Source organism: Poecilia formosa, unplaced genomic scaffold, assembly GCF_000485575.1.
Source record: "Poecilia formosa unplaced genomic scaffold, Poecilia_formosa-5.1.2 Scaffold26, whole genome shotgun sequence".
Classification (NCBI taxonomy): Eukaryota; Metazoa; Chordata; class Actinopteri; order Cyprinodontiformes; family Poeciliidae; genus Poecilia; species Poecilia formosa.
This window is the reverse complement of record NW_006799965.1, coordinates 3,575,347-3,596,412: the sequence shown is the minus strand read 5'-3', so window position 1 is coordinate 3,596,412 and position 21,066 is coordinate 3,575,347. Positions and strand designations below refer to the sequence as shown.

Sequence of the window (21,066 nt, the reverse complement as noted above, 5' to 3'; positions counted from 1 at the left end):
TTACAGGATCTAATACACACTAGTGCCATTTGTATATTTTGCTTCAGTCAAAGCTTCTCAATTTTTTCTTTTCTCCAGCAACAAGACAAACTTCAGTCTAAATTTGATACATGTTGAGAAATTGTTTAAGTAAATAATTGGCAGGCTGTGGACGTTATATTTTGATCTAATGAATCTGGATGCTTTCTTTCTAATCCAGTTTACAACATTTACAGAGAAAGAGAGAGACTGCGACGGCTGCTGCAGCTTCTTTTTTACTTTACTTGTCCTACATCACCCAGAGAGCAGCTAAGCCGATCACAAAATGTGGAATTTGAAAAGACGTACAGGACTCACACATGCCACATTTTGCAAACTCGATTTTATAAACACTCAGATGTCAGGAAAGTTGTTTGTTTCTTCAGCAGAAAAGTTCAGCAACAGCTACTAGAATAAGACTGTCAAAGGATGGCAAAGGGTATATGTCTGGAGATGCTCATGACATAAATTGTCACAGCAGCTGTCCTGCTGCACGACATTCGATAAAATTCAGACGTTGCCTGATATTTGTCACAGGGTGGCTTCGGACTTCACGTTGCTATTTACTGAACAATCAGCTCAACAGTTAATGGATAACGTTCAACTTTTTTCATTGCAGCTATGAAGTATGGCTCAAATTCACATCTAAAGCAATGTGTCTACTGCACAATTACATCAAATCAGGAAGAAGTATGTATCAATCCTGCCACTGAGGACATTCACATAAAAAAAAAGCAAGCTACATGTCACTGAGCAATTTTCAGCCTAAATCCCGGTGACAAGGCTGCATTTTAAAACAGAAACCTTAGAGGACCGTTGTCTACCCCGCCATTTGTCGCTTTGTGACAAATCGCAGAATAAGTCAAAGAGGATGGTAGATGGGATCGCATGTTTAACCTTGAAGGCATCACTTCAACATTTCCCTTTTTTCTGCCTCGGCCTCAGCGCAGGCGTGGTTAAGTATGTAGAGTCCGACATCACTTTCCATCTTATTAGTGCCCTCGCTGAGACGGTGCGCTGTTCCTGAATGATAATGCTTTAGAAAGGAGGAGAGAGATTGAAATGGAAAACAGAGGACTTACATGGCCCTGTGACAAAGTGACTGAAATGTAACCTCTTCACATGCCACCACCTCCGATGGCACGCTCTTAAAGCAGATTTCATTCTTGCTTGTTAAGATTTTCTCAAAATAAATAAGTCGAAGTAAAACTTATATTAAAACCTATACAAACTCAGACATCTAACAGAATAAAATATTGTTGTGTTTTTGTTTGATTAGAGAATAAAATGATGAATTGCAGGTTACTAATGTGAAATAAACCTTACTGCTAATTACCGGCTCTTTGAATCCCTAAGATGTAACTTAAGAGGATTAGAGGTGGTTTTTTTTATATCCGCTACCTTCAAACTAAAACATTGTTTTCTCAAAGCAATCTTTTTTTTTTCAAGCTATAATTACAACATTGGTATGTGGAATAATAGTAGTGGGGTGTTAGTTGAACTCAGCAGCTCATAGACAAGAGATGCTCTAGAAACAAAGATGTGATTTACATCAATTAGGGGTCTATGGTGAAAAATAAGAGAAAATCCCTTTTTAGTTGTGAAATATGTTACTTTTATTGTCCCATCAATCTGTTTAGTTATTTTCACTGGCATAGAATAAGTGTTACCCTAACGATATCTTGCCAGGTTTGTCTGTGTAACGTTTGTGGGATTTAAACATGACCAAGCCCTAACCCTTGTCAAATAAAGTGGAAATTGGATGTTAATTTGCAGTGTATAAAGTTGCACAAGTCATGTGTGCCACCAAGGTTCAAAATTAAATACTTTTTAACCAGTCAGTGTGCCACTAAGAGTTTTGATGCCACCATCATCTCAGCCTATTCAAGCGTTTGGAATACAGAGCTGAGTAAAACATGGATTAAGTTATGTTCAGAAGTCAGATTAAAAATGTTTGTGAAGTGACGTTTCAGGCGGGTTTAAATTGCAACTTTTGGTTTTTGAAACATGCATGTTTGCATGCATGGCATCTCATGAAGAGAAATGTAACGGTGGACCATTATTTATTTAAAGTATTATATCTTCATTTGCTGTTCTGTGCTCAATGATAGGTGAATGTCATGAAAAAAGCAGGTGTCCTAAAATCGAGTTGTAGTCTGGCTTACGAGAAAAACCTTTCCTATTTTCAACACGTTTGGAACAGAAAGAAACTGTATCAAACTACAGGTATGTTCTTGATGTGTCACTTAGGCTGGGATATTTAACATTGATCACATTGCCCTATTACAAATTCAGTCACAAACTAAAAATGTACAAGCCACAGCCCGGACATATGTTCTTAATATTCAGGAAATCAATTAACTTTGTGGGTGTTTATTATAAATGAATTATTTTCTATCATGGTACTGATGGAAAGAAATCTGCAAGGGACTAAGGTGCTGTGCAACATAGCTGCTACAGATATTTTGTTGAGATTAGCTTTTTATTTCCAGCCACAGTCGACTAATGACAAGATGCACACGGGACCAAATTTGAAAGTGTGAATCAGCTTCCATGATGGAGCTTTTACTCAAAATAAATAATGTGTTTTGTCATTTTTGCAGTCGCCTTGTTTTTGTCTTATAAATGGGCTTGTCAAACCCAAGGCTTTTTGTCAACATGTACATGGGCTGACTTGGTTTGCTGAACTACTGGGTTTATTTTTAGAAATGCAGCTGTGCACTCAAAGACTGCTGAGATGTGTCAGGATACCAATATAACTGATGACCTAAAGTGACACCACAACAGCTTTTTTCAGGGGCATTTGCAATATACAACCTTTAGGAAGGTAGAAAATGACTTGCTTGCAGAGCTCATTATGGATTTTGGATGTAAAACAACACGCTGGCTGCGAAACAACCACTTAAGTCCTCTCATGGAACAAAAGTGTTCATAACTTGTAAATATTTAATTCAGCTACAGGGAGTCCCAAGGCCAAAAAAGCATTACTTAGACACAAAGCCCTAGAAACTGGAAGCCCTGAAATGTTCCTCAACTTTTCATAAACTTTGGCCCGAAGAGAACGATTTTAAATTTAGGCTTATTTCTATACAAAACACACAAAATCAATCCCAGTACAGCTCAGAGATGGGAACAGACAGAGCAAATATGACCGCCAGCAGGGAAATTTAAAGTAATTGGAAAAATCATAAAAATATATATAGTAATGGCAGAGTAGAGTAGATGTTTGAGAAATGTACAAGACTCTGAAGAGTTCTTGAGTGACGACGTTGAACAAGAGTTCATCAGGCTGTCAGATACCCCCCAGAAACACTACTGGATATCTGACTTTTGTTTCAGTAGTGAGTTTCATCAGCAGCTAAGCCATGTTGCCACAGATTTTTAAGGCATGGTTATAAAAAAAAAAAAAAAAAAAAAAAAGCCTCTGTGGCATGAGCATGACAGATCTGAAAATCACCTCAAGCTGCGTCCAGTCCTTATTCAGTCAAGTTGCCTGAGAGTTCAGCAACATCTATTTGTGACTGTATAGTAGTAAGCTGTATTACAAAAAACTACAAAGATGGACCTGAGTGGATTGTAGAGAAACTTGTGCAATATTTAATATTATGTTTAGCAGCAGCATCATCAGTATTTACTTCATATATATACTGCTCAAAAAAATAAAGGGAACACTTAAACAACACAATATAACTCAACTATGACCTGCTGGAGGTCATTTTTGTTTGATTTTGTTGTCAGCACATTCAACTTTGTACAGAACAAAGTATTCAATGAGAATATTTCATTCATTCAGATCTAGGATGTGTTATTTGAGTGTTCCCTTTATTTTTTTGAGCAGTGTATTTTTGAATAATCAACTCTATGCTAGGTTTAAATGAACAATCTCTACTTTCTTCAATACCTGCTTGACAGCAAAAACTCTTTTTATATAACATAATAAATACATTGAAACATCAAGGGGATGCAAAGCAGAAATACCATTTGGTGGAAGACACTAAAAGGTTGCAGACCAAATTATACATTTTCTATAATACTCACTGGAACATTTTGAAAAACGCAGCCTATAATTTTGAGCATATTTACTCAATGAACAAAAGTATCTCAGGTTAATCTCTTTATCTCGCCGCCATGCTTCTCTCTCTTCCTTTATAACCATCACAAAGCTACTGAACTTGTGTTGCTTTTCATTATGTTCTAGCCCTGTTAGGATGGCAAAAGCCATTGACGTACAAGAAACAATTTCCACAAAGGCCTTTGGAATGAATCCACTCCCTCACTTGCTGATGCGTATTAAGTTTGTCACGAGTCCAGATGAGGTTCTTCTTTCTGATCTGAACTCGTCAAAGGGAATAAAGCTGCTGCAGGACAAAGAAAGGCATGACAAATAAAACAAGGGGAAGGGGCGGTTGATTATAGCATGATGGACAACTTCAATATTTTATCACAACAATCATGCATGGACACGCAAACACGGACAACGGCCTAAGCGCATCCACCCACGGGTTTTATGTAGCCATGTGTGAAAATACAAGAGCCACACCACCGCAGTCTCTTTGAATTAACTTTCAGATGGAGAAACAGAGGATGGTAATGGTTGAAAAAGCACATCATGTTCACTTAATTTTTTTTTTTTTTCCAATGGGGGGGCCAGTGAGCACTAAGGACAGGAGAGCAGCAGTAAAAAAAAAAAAAAATCTAAAGCAAGGCTGCCCACATGTACATCATCTCAAAACAAATGACGATTCTTCGGTGGCCAAGCAGCAAGACGAGTCGAAACAGAAATGGAGCTTTACAGTCCTCTACAACAGATTCTAAGCATATTACTCATGGCTGTTTGGATATTGTCCTAGTCTTTACAGCATTCATGCAGAATTGATTAAATCCATGCATCCTCCGTGAATCAGTGAGCAATCTCACTGAGCTTGCTGCAGTTGATAAACCCAACTACAGTGATTTCGAAGGCTCAGGTTCTGTTCCTCCTCCTCGCCGTAGAATATCTCAGTTTCTCCATCATTAGCAGTTTAAGCCACGGCAACAACAAACCTCTTTGTGACATCGCCGAAGCCTTTTTTTTTTGTATTATTATTTTTTATCCTGCTGCAGCCACAGCTGCAGTAATCGCATGAATTCTACCCCCATTGCTTTGGATTACGCCTTTTATTATAGAAATAAAGTTCAACGTTAACCGTGGAGGCTATTCCTGGCACAACTATCTTATTTGCATCTTTATACCACTGCAAGAAATATGCTAATATTTTTCCTCTTTTTTTTTTTTCCTTCTTTCCCTCTGTGGTAGAGCGCCCAATCGCTAGCTTCACAAGGTTATGATGCTTCAGTGGCCCGGCGACTGTGAACTGTCACAAGCAATCACTTATGATGGAGCCCTTGTTTCTGCACAGACATGCTGCTTTGGCAGGGGCTTAGCCAGCGACTGGCTCTCTCGAAACAGGCCAGAATAGTGCAGATCAATCTGCTCAGCCGGCAGATGGAGAGCTGCAAGCTGGAAGCCCCCGTCGCACTGTGATCCAATATTTACAAGTTGAAGAACTACATCGTGACACTCCCAGTTGGTTGCTTTGTATTCATCACAACACACCCGCTTCAGTTTTGGCTGCCTTTAGCACAGAAAGCACACAGCACAAAAAGGCAAAGAAAATCGATAGGCTGATGATGTATAGGCCAAAAAGATTAAAATGTGTTTTTTTGTTGTTGTTTTTTTGAGGATGTTTGGAAGAAATAGGGGGGGAAAAGAAAAAAAAAAAAAGCTGCCCGACCTTGGTTAGGACGATGTGGTCTGCAGCCTCCCACTGAGGAAGACAATATAAAAATTCCTCTTTTTTTCTTTTCTTTAGGGCTCAGTGAAGTCAGAGCAATGCAGTAACCTCTAATGAAGCACAATGTGCATGTGTTGTTCTGACTCAAGTAAAGGATTACTGATTCAGTGATTACGGGTATTATAGTGGAGTTTAGCATGGGGCTAGTGTGACTGGAGAAAGAGGACATGTTAGTAACTACCTGATCTGAGATTTCTTGGACAATCTTGAGTAAAAAAAAAAAAAATACCATAGTTTCAAAGTATCACAGTTTTTAAACAAAAAATTTAAACGGCCTTGTATATTATAATCTATTTGCTTCGACCTAAAGAAACAAACAAAAAAAAACAAGTATCCCTTTGGCTGCAAAAATACATTACCACACTGAGAATAATATATATAACATTCATCCATCGCCTATACCCGCTTATCCTTGCAGGGATGCAGGGGGCCTGGTGACTAAGTCCAGTGGTCATTGGGTGAGAGCCGGGGTTCACCCTGGACTGGTCACCAGTCCATCACAGGGCAAATATCTCTAACATTTAAAAGTTATTTTAATAGAAAAACAATAGAAGACTCAAGACATCTTGTTGTTTTCAAATGGCTTATTGTTCAGAATATCATACCGCTGAATTTACCTTTCTTCGTAAACATGCGCAAAGCACAGTAGCCTTCATTCAGGCAGTCATACATGCAGTGGAAAACCGTGACAGACTGAAAAACATCGTCTGTTCTGATGAGCTTTGGTTCAAACTGCAAAGTTCAGATGCGAGGGTTTGCGTGAGCATTGTTCCTGGACATGTGCGTCAATTTGCAATAGTGTACTTATCTATTTGTGGCTACATACAGCAGGATAATACACTTTGTCACAACCCTCAAATCCTCTTAAACTGGTCTGTTGAACGCGACATTGGATTCCAGCAATCACCACAGCAGCCAGACCCTAATCCAACAGAGCACCTTTGGGATCTGGTGGAACAGAAAATTCCACCAGAACTTTCTGAGCCAAAAAATATCACAAATGTGCAGTCAAAAAAAAATCTGGGGTAACTTTACATTAAGTCAACATGGATCTCTGAACGTATCCGACACCTTTCTGGCCACTAAAAACTAAGGCGGTTCTAAAAGGAAAAGAGGACAAACTAAATACTAGCAAAGGTGTATTTAGTAATATGACCAGTAAGTATATATATATATATATCTACATATACAGGGTGAAGTGGGGCACATACAGAAATAATAGTAAGTATTACAGTAATGGGTAAAAAAAAAAACAATGGGCAAGAACACTGACTGGAAAGAGTCAGGGTTTTAAAAAATGCTTGTCTTTCACTCTCTTTGTACTTTAGTGCCATTTCAAACCTGGGGCGGGAGGCTAAATGACATATTGAAATAAGAAATGTTCTCGGTCGCAAGAACACAACCCACTGTGCTTGAGAGGTTTTGCTCAGTGAGAAAACAAAATGGAAAGCAGCCATCACACATATTCGGACAGCTGGCGTGAGACGAATAGTTTAAAAAAAAAAAAAAAAAAAAGCTGCTTGGCCCTCTGTTTGCTTCACTTTAAATGCACAACAAGTGGTGTTTGTTCCTTATCAGAAGCAGCTTTTTCTTTGCACAGAGAACAGCGGCAAAACCTGTTTAATGCGCTGCAAGGATTTTGTGTCTCTCCAGCCGCGTGGCCCCCCCACCAGTGTGTGTTGTTGCTTTTTCATATACTCTGCCTGCTGCTTTTCTTCATCACAGGGCCGTGTTGATATCATCTTCAATAAGGGAACATGGACTTATCCTGTCATTGTTGACTTATAGTTCAGAACCCACCTCGTTATTTGAACAGCGGTGTGCAGATGGGCAGAGCAAATATGGGCTGTCATGTTACATCATGTCTGCTGGCAAAAAAGGGAACTTGACGTAGACTTGGTGTAACGCCGTTGCAGCAAAGCTCAAATATCCATAATTTTTCAGGATATCGCACCTAAGTTTGCTAATTTCTGTTTTTTATGGTAACCTCAGGTATTCAAGTGAGGCACAAATAGCTTTGGACACTGCTCATCTAGAGCTCTTTCTTTTTTTCTTTTTTTTAAATTAGCACAGTATATTTTTTTTAATTATCTTAAAAGGCCCCAATTTATATAGTACAGTGTTTGCCAAACCCATTGGCACCTCTGATGTAGATGTGCAAACGGCCTGACTTAAAATTTCTTATTTCCCACCTATTTGAGACCAATAGGTGGGAAAACATCACACATTAAGAAATAATTGCTACTAGCTTAAACAAAATCATTAGTGGTGATTTCTACCACAAAGTCATGAGATGAGACAAATAATGAGCTGAAGGGAACACCGCTGGGTTTGTTGTGATGCTGCGGGCCAGGATGTTGTTAATGACCTCTGAACAATATACTTATCCAGAAATGATTGATCAGACTCTAGATTAACCTTCTCCCATGGTCATCCTGATACTAAGACATAAAAGGTAGATGGGATGTACATGATATGTAGCGTTTTATCTATTCTGGAGGACCCCAAAGCACTTCACTTTACATTCACCCAATCAGTCATTCACCCATTCACGCACACACAAACAAGCCGAGGGTGGCAAGTTATTGGATTGTAGCCACAGCTACAAATCCTAAAGAAGACCTCTGGGGAGCTTGAGGTCTGTAAAAGAGGACCGATGAGACTGAAAAGTGAGAAATATTTTCTGGAGAATAGTCAAAGATCCCTTCATCTGTATGTTGCAAACTTAAGAATTATTTTAGAAGAAAACTAAATACTTGCACAAAGTATTAGCGGTAGAGGTGCTAATAATTTCACCACAAGGGTTTTTGTTCAAAGCAATTACATGTACTTATTAAAATGTAATATTTTTTCCCCACTTGGCTGAATAATTATACTAAAAATTGACATTTTAATTGTTCAACATTTTTTCAAGTGTGACTTTACGCTGTTACAACAAAAGAGGAATTTATTTTTAGTTTTTCCAAAACGTCCTTGCCAGTGCTCTTGATAGTTTTGCCGTGTAACTGTGGAGCAAAAGTAAACAACTTTGATTAATGTCGGTCTGCCAGGACATTTCAAGTTAATTATTACTTCTTAATCCCGTTTAATCTCACTTGAAATTCTGTGACATTTCATTCAGGAAACCGAGCAGAAAGGGGATCAATGGGGACTCCTGCTCAGCTGGCATGCCTGCAAATTTTTTTTTTTTTAATTTAAAGATATGATGATGTTAACTGATCTTTAAAATCAACCATTTCCCACCGTACTGTTTTCCAGTCAAACTTGATAGCTGCTGAAAATGGCGAAATGCCCTGCGTTTGTAAGAGATGCGCAGAGAACTTGAGCCAAGTGCAACAGCAAGAGAGGAATAAACGTCGTACCAAACAACATCTGCCGGTATCGCAGGGTCCAAGACAAATAACTCTCCGACAGCAGCACTTCTCCTTAGGTTGGGTTCAAGAGGATCTTTGATATTCTGATTAAAAATTAATTGTGTTGGATATGCCTAGCAGTGTGTCGTGTTTTTGTATTTTGAATCTCATTACTGCCTCTGTTATGTGCCTAAAATAAAAAATTATAATATATATATATATATATATATATATATATATATATATATATATATATATATATATATATATATATATATATATATATATATATATATATATATATATATTTAGAAGAAATGCAGCAGAGGGCATCTCATGGCCAGTAAATTAGGTCAGAAATATTGTTTTCTTTGGAGGCTTGGTCCTTGGGGTGTCTCTAGCCTTTTATCTGTGGAGCTCAAGGAAAAAGAAAAAGAACTTTCTCTCATGTAACCATATAAACATGTAAGGATGTTTGAAAAACTTATGGCTAATTTTGAATTGGATATTAATTTCCTATTTACCTAAAACTCTGTGAGACGTGAGGCTTTGCTATAAATATAGTTGCAAAGCTGCTTATGTGCCTGGTTGTTCATCCTGTTTGTCCGTGTTCCCCAGTGATCAGGGGTGGTCTGGCGTACGGGACTACCGGGAATTTCTCCGGTGAGCCGATGGGTTGGTGAGCCGATGGGTTGGTGAGCCTGCGGTTTAGCCGTCGAGCTCACGCCGTAGTCACGCACCGTGCTGTTGTTTTTGCGGCGCCGCTTTTTCTCAAACTATGCCAAATCAAATGCCTTCTCGACCTCTCCTCCGCTCCATTCAAGCTCGTCGTAGATTAGCTAAGTGTGCGGCAGCGGAGCGGACCTGTAAAACACATGAACGAGTGCTTCGGGGCCGGTCGGCTGACATCAGAAAAAGAAATTGTTCAATGAAGCCCGGCCTGCAAAAAAAAAAACCCTAATTTGTCCCAACTAGTGCCACGTAAATAAAATCTACCTGTTTGTCCAGCTCAGAGATGCACAGTGCAATGGCTCTGGCTCATCATGAAGGGCCAATGTTGTAGGGGGGGGCTTGAGCAGAATGTGATTTAGGGAACCATCTTAAAGAAACATCATCAATGCTAGCTTCAATTGGCCAAGCTTCAAAGCAGACAGTGATAATTGGTCATTATTTACTGAGATGTAATTGTGAACAAAGTGAGCTCAAACCCAAAGAAACCGATAGCACCAGACTGTAGCTACGGTAACATAATAGTCAAAATACATTGTGATTATTCTTTGCACTTTCACAAAGTAAACTTGCCAATTAAATCTTAAATGTACATGCATAACTATTTAAAATATTTTAATTAATCTTTGATAAAACTTCTAAACATAATAGCATTCCATTCTCAATAAACAAATGTTAAAATTCTAGCTCTACGATCAATTCAATCATTGATGGTGGGGGGCCTCTGAAGGTCTCGGGGCTCTAAGGAGCTACTTAGGGCTTTGTTTTGGACCGGCTTTGTCATTATGTCTGTTCTCTACGGAACATAACCTGACGCTATAAGGAACATTAGATAAGTCCACATTAACTATGCAGATGTAGCAGGGAACGTAAGCTACAAAACATGAAGGTGGTGCTGAAAAGTTGAGTGATAGAACAAGAAAAACCTCAATGAAAGTGCAGAAATAAATGTACAAACTTTTGACCTGTTTGGTGGTCCTGCCTCTAGTTCTGGGTCTGGTATCTGCTACCTGACATGTAGTTAGATTTGATGTTATAGCTAATATTATAGGCTATGTACGTATAGGTTGTACATTTCTCATTAAAATTTCAACAGAGCATTAAACAGGTGGGGCCAATCTGTCAAGACAGACAATGGACACAGTGGCGAATAAGCAAACAATTACAAATACAACTTTCGCAAACTGAATTTATTGGTTTTGCAAATTCAGCAGAGGTTTTCACAATCTGAATTTGTATCAGGAAAAAAAAAAGAAAAAGAAAAAAAGCATCCTCCACTTATTGGCTCTTTTGCTATCTGAGCACTGTTGTCAGTGATGTGCTGACATTGTGCTCCTCTCTCAGACTGTGCAGCTCCCAGAGCTTGTAACCTCGTCCCAGCTCGCTACTGTACCACTCATTTGACTGAGACCCACATCAAGCCACCTCCGGAAGCCCCTGAGATCGCCTGGCCTGCTGTCGCTCCATCACTGTGCTGTTCATTGCAGTGTGCAATATGTTAGATTTAATCTGGAAAGATAAATATGGAGGTAAAATAAATTATAAAAATTCTTCTTTTGGAAATTAAGTGGCACATTTTAACTGTATTGATTTATTTATTGGGTCATTTATGTTATTTCCTCTTTTATTTTTAATTCTGTCAGTTTTGGTCCTCCGTATACCTAGTGTTTTTTTTTGTTTTTTTGTTAAAACGTCTCGTCGTTTCAGAGCCGCTTTATTGTAAAATCTCTCCTCATGTTAAGCTCTTTAATGAAAAAATAATACTAAAAGAAGTGTAAATATTTTTAATGTAGATTAAAAGTTACTATTTGCACATGAATCAGAAAAATTTGTAAAATTAATATTTAAAAATGAACCAAAATTAATTTTATTCTATTTCACACTTTAATCAACTGATGTGACTGTAATATTTTTGGTTTTCAAGAGACTTTCCCTCAGGGGGGAAAAAGAAATGTGAGCGCGTGAAGCGTGAAGGACACTTGAGAGCATATTGATATATTTAAAAGAATTTGACAGGATTTGCGAGAGAGCTTAACGGTGTATGTCTGAGAAATGGAAACCATAGTGGCGCTCGCGAGAGGGCTTGGTTGTCTTTCTGCAAGCGAGTGGTTGTGTTTGTGGGAGAGTACGTGTAGGCATGTAAGCGCGATAGAAAGTTTTGCCTCGTGGGGTCTCTCATACGTCTGCATCATAGCCACACACAAACCTCCATCTGTGCCTCCAACACAGCTGCACTGTGATGGCATGTCCCTGTACAACCCCCCCATTGCCTGGAGAAATCTCTCTCTTAAACACAGTCGTGCACTCACTCACGCAAACACACACACTCTGAGCAGCTTGAAAGAAAGAAAGAAAAAAAAAATATATATATATATATTCTCCTTCTTTCTTTCACGTACCCCAGTTCCTTTCTCAGCCCTCACACTGCTCGGTTTACCTCTTTTCTTTCCCCCACGTTTGCCCTCATCACACCTTTCAAGCTGAGCTGTGCAAGCCTCCAAGAGCCAACGCTGTGGCATTCTTACAATCACCTGAGGAGCCTCTTCAGACGACAGCCTGTCCCTGTCAGTGCTTGCAGGTCATGCGCTGCAGAAAACATGCCTCCTTGTCACTTCGTTTACAATCTCTTCCCACAGGACCAAAACAACAGCATCTCCAAAAGCTACACTCAACAATGCACGCAAAGATTTGGTAAGCACCCTTTTTGTCTGGGCTCCGCAACATGTGCCGTTTGCCACCCGCGCTCTGTCCAAGTGTGAGCTGCCACATCCCATTCAAGAATCCGTTGGTGTTTCTGGGCAGTATGAGGAGAAGCACCTTTCTAAATGGGCACAAATATGTTGAAACAAATCATGACTGCAGGGCCTCCGAATCTAAGCAGAAATCAGTTCTCAGCTGTAAGTAAATCTGCATTCAAAAATCTGCTTTGACCAACTTGAAACTTCAATTCGTCCAGAATTCCTCCTCACGACTAGCCCGCGTCACGGTGCAAAAACATAAATGCCATGTTGTCTTAGTTTTACTTGCCTCAAACTAAACATGACTAACACGCCACCACATCTGACTAACCAGCTGACCAGTCTCAACAGCTGGCGGTTAAAGAGCAGGTCATTTGGGAGACACAAGTTGAAATGTGGAGCTGCTGCAGCGTGTTCAACATTAAAAAAAATATAATTCTTTTTCAGCATTGAAACATCACCAACGTTAGGAATTATTAATTAGCTAAAAATCTGTTTTTAAATGGGTTTCAACATTTGTAATGCAGTACAGCATTTTATGACGTTAGCGTTCACTGGGCTCTCTCCTTTTTCTCCTGGTGTTTGATAAATAGAAGTAATCATAACTGATCTAACACAAAGAAATGATAATGGCCTGTTTATAAAGCACATGGAAACATTTTCTTCTACTAATTTTTTTCCCTCTATCAACTCACGGTCTGAGTGAATCTGTCAAATAGAGAGAAGGGAACTATAACTGATAAAGACGTTGCGTATTGTGTCACATTATTTTTTTTGTTGTTGTTTCTGTTAGTTTTCTGTGGAGAAAAAAAAAAAACGGCAAAAGAAATTTTCCAAAACTAATCTAAAGCTTTTGTTGTTTTTTAATCTCCATTGCTTTTGAATGTTTGAAATTATATTCAAGTAGCTCATATGCAGAGGACTACGAAGTCAAGTTTCACAATTACGTTAGGCTCTAACATAATTACGTAGCAATTACGTTTAGGACTAATTAAATATATAATATTCTCTCTGTTTCTAATGGGTGAACGACTGGATGTGGTGTGAAGCTCTTTGGGGTTCTATACAAGTACAGCCTGTCTCGCAATATTAGGCTATTAACAATTGAACAAACTCAACAAACAGTACCAATGCCTCAGTCTCACATTTCAGTTTTCTCCTATCGTTTTTTTTACTATTATTATTGTCTTCCTTTCATATTTGTCTTTATCAAGGGACATTTTAGCACATTTATTACCTTGGAAACAAATATCAAGCTAACAGCCAGTTGGCTCACATAAAATGAGCAAAAACAGCTGACCTGGCAAAGCCCAGCTAAATTTATGTACACCACTATAACTCATTGATAAACACATATTATATATTTTTTCATATATTTGTTTGAAAGCCAGAGCGATAACTTCCTGGTGTCTCTGATGGATCAAAGCCAACTAGCTACAACAGATGCATTATCTGTTACATTCACTCTGGTTCCTTCAGTTCAACAAAAACCCAAACTGTCGGAATGGGACAGCCTTCGCTGCAGTGAAGATCAGCAAGAAAAGGCGGACGGACAGAGCAGCCAAGGAAGCACGTGATCTTGCCAGAGTTTAAGGACCTCAAGGATTCAATAAAAGAGGGTAGGCAGATGTAAAAAGGCTGGCAAAGGGGACACAGACCATTAGCTTAATGACAGAATGAGGAATGGGGAGCGGTGAGATAAGATTCAAAAGCCAAGGAGTGCAAAATTGTCTTTTAACAAGAATCAAGGTAAGTAATCTCATAAATAGCACAGCAAGAGATGTGCAGAGGATTGATGTTTTTTGTTTTTTTTTGCCTCAGGTAAAGGAAGCAAAGAAGAAGGGTAAACAGGTAAGAAAGGATGGCGGTGTCATTAAGTTGGTGAAGCCATGACTATCAGCAACATTAATGCTGTCTGCTCTGCTTTTCCTCAAACGCGGAGCCTTTCCTTTGAAGCACTTTTGAGTTCTCTGTGAGCACACCTGACTTTTAGCTTCAGCAGCTATTATAGAGCCCGAGCTGGTAATTACACATTTCACAATTTCGTATGTTACTTCAAAGCAACAACAGTCTTGTCACCAAAGGACACACCATGCCGCTGCGGTACAAAGCAAAGCCTCGGGGATTTTTTTGAAGCCACGCATTGTTGTTCTAAAAGTCACTAATTTCATTAATAGCACATGGCTTTAAAGTTGCCTAAAAGAAATCGAAACGACAGAAAACCGAGCTTTTATTAAAGGCAAGGATTGTCAAGTTTCATTTTTAAAAGCCAAATGCAATTTATTTGATTTTGAGCGAGTTTGACCGTTGTGACGTCCTGCGGTTCTTAGAATTAACAACTTAAAGGATGCAAAAAATAATTTTTTAAAATAAAAGGTACCCTTTTCAAAACATTTATAAAGCACACACAGCAGGCATTTGCTACTGCTGTGTGCTGAGTCATTCACAGGAGCCAAATCATTCCAAAGGAACTTTGGATGTCCGGTAAATTAACGTGACAGCTTGCAGAACAAACAAAACAAAGCAAAAAACACCTGACGAATGTAAAACTCCGAGCACAGGCGGTCCTCACTCACTAAAACGCACAGACCCAAAGGTCTGTAAGTCAGCAGATAAGTGATATTTAATAACCTTTATCTATTTTTTTTTTTTTTGCTCCCCATATTGGAAGAGAAAATGTACGATGCTTGTGGACTACTGTGAGCTCAACGTGAGCTGTCTTCAGTTTGTGGCCTCAGCTAACAAGAATATCAAGGCACCTTCTTGACAAACACCACAGAGGGCACAAATTACATCAAAACGTATGAACAACACTGATTACGTTTCCATCATGACACCTGTTACTGAGTGGGATATACATTTTCCAATATTTGTTAAAACTGTCACCATGTTGAGACAGTATAGTATTAGACAGATATAGTTTGTGAAAAGACTGAGCTCCTCCACCTTCTCCCTGAGCCGCTGTTGCTGTCTGAAGAAAAGCACCGCTCCCGACCAAAAAAAAACACCCAATCAGAGCTGGGAGGAAGGTCTCAGCGCAGCCAATCAGTGCTGCTCAGAGTGCTAATGACGGAGAAGCAACTCAACGTTCCAGAAAATCAGTTTCTCCGCAGTCGTATAACAATATTCTAGGGAATATTGTGTCCCCGGCCTCAATATTCATGGTAGTGGTGAACTAGCTGTAGCGTAGCAGAGAGCAAGAGGAGGGTTTGTGTGTATGAGAGTGGTTGACAGCGCTAAGACCCTCCTCCTGGCTCGGATTGGTTATTTCTGGCTGAGTGGTGTATTTCTGCACCGAGTTATAATTTTCCGTCTTATTAATTTCAACAAATACTGCTGAACACTTTGGAAACATTGTGTTTCCAACATTTAGAAGCAGGACAAATGAACCCAAGGTAAGGTTTTAGGCAAGTTTGACAAAGGCTGAATTTTGATGACTGGATGATTGGGTCAAAAGTGATACACTGCAACTTGGGTGTGTTGCAGTGAACATGGATAGGCTAATTGATGCACAAGAGGAACAAAGGCTTGTCCACTTGATCCAGTTCAAGGTGCTGCACCTCAAAAGTTGTGGTAATGCATCAGAATGAGCAGCACAGTGCAGCTAGCCGGGTATAACCGCAGACCCAGTCAGGAAGCTCATGCTAGTCATAATGTTATGCCTGATCACCGTACGCCTTGGCACAGTTTAAGAACATGCTGTGTTTTAATAAAAATTAGATACAGAAATATTAAATAAATCTGAACATTTTTGAAAAACGCAAATGCTTCAGTAACTGACTTTATGAAGCGAGTTGATAAAGTGAGTTATAATAAGAACATGGCATATAATTTAAATTAAAATATTACATCAGACCAATAACTTCAAAGCACTTTGAATTGCCTTGTTGCTGAAAATGTGCCATATAAATAAAATTACCTTACCTTACCATATATAGAAAAAAAAATTAAAACAAATGAGGGCTTAAAAAGGTATATGTAGCACCTGCTTAGCGGTTGCTAAGACACTTTCAATCTGTAACACAAGCCTCATTGGAACACAGAGTGTGTCCTAATTCATTAAAAATGGCTGCACACATTGGCTGTCGAATGCACAACAAATGATTTGGACAGTGTCGCAGGTTCCCTCCCTACTAACAATAAAATTCAGCTCATTAGCTCCTCGTTTGCGATGCCCAGGCACGTTGGCTGCAGGTCTGGCCTATTTTGGAATAAGTACGGAAATCCGTTCTGTAAATTCAAGCACATCTCTTGCGAGCTCTTTCACAGTCAGATCGAGCAGATTCTGAGACCGTGTAACAAGGTAGCGATTTTGAAAGGCTTTCATTGCCTCCGAAGAACTGCATGATCAGAGGGACAATTAAACGTCTCATAAGTATCCAGCTTTTTACGGCATGAAGCTGTGGTTATGGCACGTTGTGCTTTAGTGGCAGCAATAGATGAATATAGAGAGTCCACAATCGGCACAAAGGAATGTCTGCATCAAGATGACAGTGAAGGTTTTTCTAAGAAAGATGGCTCCATTTGGAATTAGATTTCCTCTGCGTTCTGATATTCTGAGAGGCAGTGATGGGGGTGCAGCTCGTTTCGTTTGGCCCTTCAGCATTTAGGACGTCTGTAGATTTGATTTTCATATCTGACTTCTTTAGGTGCAAACAGGAGGTGCCTGCTGTCTGAACTTTTGTACAAACCAAGCTTAAATTCATACCTACATTGAGGACATTTCATACTGACTTTAACATCTAATGACTTAAAGCAATTTCCTATAATTTGCTCATGTTCTACTGTCAGGAAGTGTGACTTGTGGGACTCCAATAAATACCATCTACCGATAGGCAGGTTTCTTCCAGCGATCTTTATCTCTCATGTAACGTCTGAGTTAACTGGAGCCAGTAAGTATTTGAAGATAAACCAACGAACATAACATATCCCAAAAAATAATATTTGATTAAACTGAATTATATGTCAGATTTTACGCATTTTTAGTACAATTTTACAACACAATTCACCAAAATGCTAACAAACATAAACTAAGATGAATGGCTTAAGTACATAATTGTTAGTGTCAAGGCACGAAATGAAAGTGAGAAAGGACAAAGGGGTTGGGTTGACCAAGTGGCCAGTGGGAGACGAACCCCGAGACGTTTATTACATTCCTTGACCTACACATGAGCAGCTTCTGCTGTGGGCTGGTCACACTGTCCTGCTGAAGAAGCTTTTCTATGCCAGTGCATGTGTGTTACAAACCAGTGTTTAAGTTACAGGGAATCCTCAAATCGAGGCTTCGGGGGAAGGCGTCCAGCAGCTTTCAGCTGTGTCCCTGATCCAACACACCTGAATCAAATGGCTGAATTATCTCCTCAGTATGCAGCCAGGTTGTCCAGAATCGTGTTAATGACCTGATTGTTTGACTTGGGTGTGTTGAAGCGGAGAGACGTCTAAAAGTCGCAGAACACAAGAGTTGATGTATTACCACTGATGTATTACCAAATGGTTGCTGAGTGTCGTTGAGAATTTGCACATTTGCACAGATGTTTCGTTCGCATGTGTTTGTTCTGGAAAAACCCACCTGAGGTAGTGTGTTCTTTTTTTTTTTTTTTTTCCAAATCTGCAAAGCAGCAGCAAAACATAAAACACAACTTGAGGCTCATACCCAGGTATTTTGTTTCAAACGTATATGATTTTCCTGCAGCTGAATGCAGCCCTTCAACACCGAGGTGGACTATTAGCAAGGGAAGCTAGAAACAATGCCACTGCTCCTTCGGGGTGAAAACTCCTTTTGCTAAAACTCTGCTTGCCTCTGTTTTTAATTAGATTCTGATATCAGCCCGTTCTCCTATCCTCCCCTTCCCTCTTCAACATGCGTGAAATTGAACGGTATTATCTATTATTTATTCACCCTCTTTTGCTTATTGTTTCCCGTGGATGCCTTCGTTAAGCCACTTGCTGCTCTGCTGCCTGCGATATGATGCTCTGCTTCGGCTGCCTCACTGTTTTCAGGCCCACCTCCTCTGCAGGTCTGAGTCCGACTCATTTGCTGGCGATGGTTGGGGAGCTATGGATTTTTTTTTTTCCCCTTTCACCCAATGACAGCACGGTGAGGTGCTATGAGGGCTGAGTGCTAATGAGCTGACTCTGCAATGCCGGGGAAGACGCTCTCCAACAAAGATGGAGGGGGGGGGGGGGGGGATCATAGGACAGAGCAGTAGGCGATGCTCCAGCAGACAGAGGAAGTCAAGGGGCCATTATGATCATGCCATGCAGTCAGTCGCATGAAGCTGTGGGCCAACAAAGTTAGCTGTTTCACCAAATGGAGGTCCTTGTTTATGATTAACAGCAAGGAAACTGTTGCGCTCATCTCTTGTTTTATGTATCTGCTTTACTCAAAGAGATATTGAAAGCTACACAAAAACGTGTTTTTTTGTTTTTTTTCCCCCTCATCAGCTTTTACGGTATGATCATAAACATGCAACAAGGAAAAAAAAAAAAAAGAACAAGAAAGAATTTCCCAAAAAGTAAGTTCAAGTTTTCTTATTGCCAATTAAATATGTGATACAATTATTGACATTAAACAGTTTTAAAGAGGGTTTTTTGTTGTTGCTGTTTTTGCAGATCAGATGACTTTTGCAAGAGGACGACATGTGTGAGGGAGGTACTGTCTTGTTTTAAAGGGGCAACATGACTAATCATACAGGGCGTCATGAATCAGGGGCGGCAGGGGAGCTTAAAAAAATGAATCCGTTAAAGTTGAGACTCCAATTTGGTGGTAAACTAAAGAGCTTTTATACTGTTTTTGAATGAATCTGATCAAGATTTGTGCAAAAATATTGGTCAAACTGCTTAGACAACACCGAACGGCGATTCTTTAAAACCCAGATTTTTTTTTTTGAGATTGTGCTGTTTGTAAAGACACAAAAACAACATTTCCATATTTGGGGAAGCATTAATGTAACCTCAAATTAAGACAAGCACAAAAAAAACCAAACAAACAAACATGTTGGTAAATAAAAAAAAACCTTGAACTGGATTTACACTGATTCTACTGATTGCACAGTTGGGATTTGTGAAACATGTTTGCGGAAAAACGAATAAAAGATTGTTACTTTTTTTTTTTACATTCCTCTGAACCCAATGTTGCGTATTGCATGTTGAAACTTGAAGGAGGGGCTCGTTCATGCAGGTACTGCCACTGTAACTGAGTGATGTAATATTACAACATGGAATAAGTGTGCAAAATTATGTGACGTATGCTTTGAATATGCTGTGTTTTATAACAACAAACGCAGTCTAAAAATAGATTTTCATGGTGAGAAAATAACGTGTTTGCACGGGGTTGTTATTTCCACTGAGACCTTCTGAATCCAAGAAGAAGAAGAGGCGACAGAAACTTGTCTGCACGCCTGAAACTCGGCTGCAATCTCCATAGAGCACCTGGGTAATTCTTGCTCGTTCTTGGCGGACACCAGGAGTGCACCGGCCGCTCTGGACGTGAACCGACAAGGATGCGGCACACTTACATGCATGGGTGACCGAGAAGCTGTTGGACGACTCGAGATTGTCGACGTTGTAGTTGAGGTGGAAAGGTTTCTCGGTGGTGTTTTGATTGGTGTTGTAGAGTTGGACAGCAAACCTGAACGCGCTGTGCTCCTGCACCGTGGATCGCATGAACAGTCCCCCTTTGGAGAGATTCAAAACCAAGATCAGACCAACTCTTAACGGCGGTGTGCACAGTTTCATCACCAGCTTTCACCCTCGTCCTTTGCTCGAAATCGCGAGGAACTCGGCGTGAACAAAGAAACTATTTGTTATTTACAGATTGACTCATGCATTACTGATCGGTGCGCCGGGTCTGGAACTCTTCGGAATAGAGAGACGACAAAAAAATAAAATACAAAATAAAAATGTTGCCCGTCATCATCTGTAACCATTTCTGGTAGTTTTCGGCAAGAAGCCGAAGCTTTATTGTAGTTTTAAAACCAGCTGCTTTAAGAATGCAGCACTGGGGAAAATCAAGTTAGTCCGGCGTCATTGCGGAGAGCTCCGCATTCAGTTCCCAGTAGAAAACTGCAACCATGCATTATATTACGCAAACAACAATCAGCAGCTCGCCGAAACGAGCGGGACACTTACCGATGTTAATCTGATTCGGAAATCCGGCTAAGGACTGGTCAAAGAGCCACAGCAAAAAGAGAACCACGCGTTGTGCCATTTTCTCTCCGACCTGATCTTTTCAACTCCTCAAAAGGCTCTGTCTAAGCAGATTCATATGTTCGGGGTGGATGCCGGGAGTAAATGGAAATCCAGTGGGTAGATGATGGTGGCTCACAGTGCACCAATTCATTCATTGAGGTGCAGCCCAGCTGCAGAACGTTTTTTCCCTTTTTTTTTTTTTTT

General features: G+C 39.8%; 1 protein-coding gene across 5 annotated transcripts in view; it reads right to left on the bottom strand.

The window, feature by feature from the left end:
- gria3b (glutamate receptor, ionotropic, AMPA 3b) overlaps window positions 1-21,060 on the bottom strand; it is a 112,511-nt gene extending 91,451 nt beyond the window's left edge. For all 5 annotated transcript variants that reach the window (XM_007548476.2, XM_007548475.2, XM_016669634.1 and 2 more), the window contains exons 1-2: window positions 20,803-21,060; window positions 20,190-20,348 (exon numbers count right to left, since the gene is read on the bottom strand). In XM_007548476.2, the coding sequence (XP_007548538.1) occupies window positions 20,190-20,348; window positions 20,803-20,881 (238 nt within the window). In that variant the 5' untranslated portion in view covers window positions 20,882-21,060. The remainder of the gene's footprint in view (window positions 1-20,189; window positions 20,349-20,802) is intronic.
- Between the last annotated feature and the right edge of the window lie 6 nt (window positions 21,061-21,066).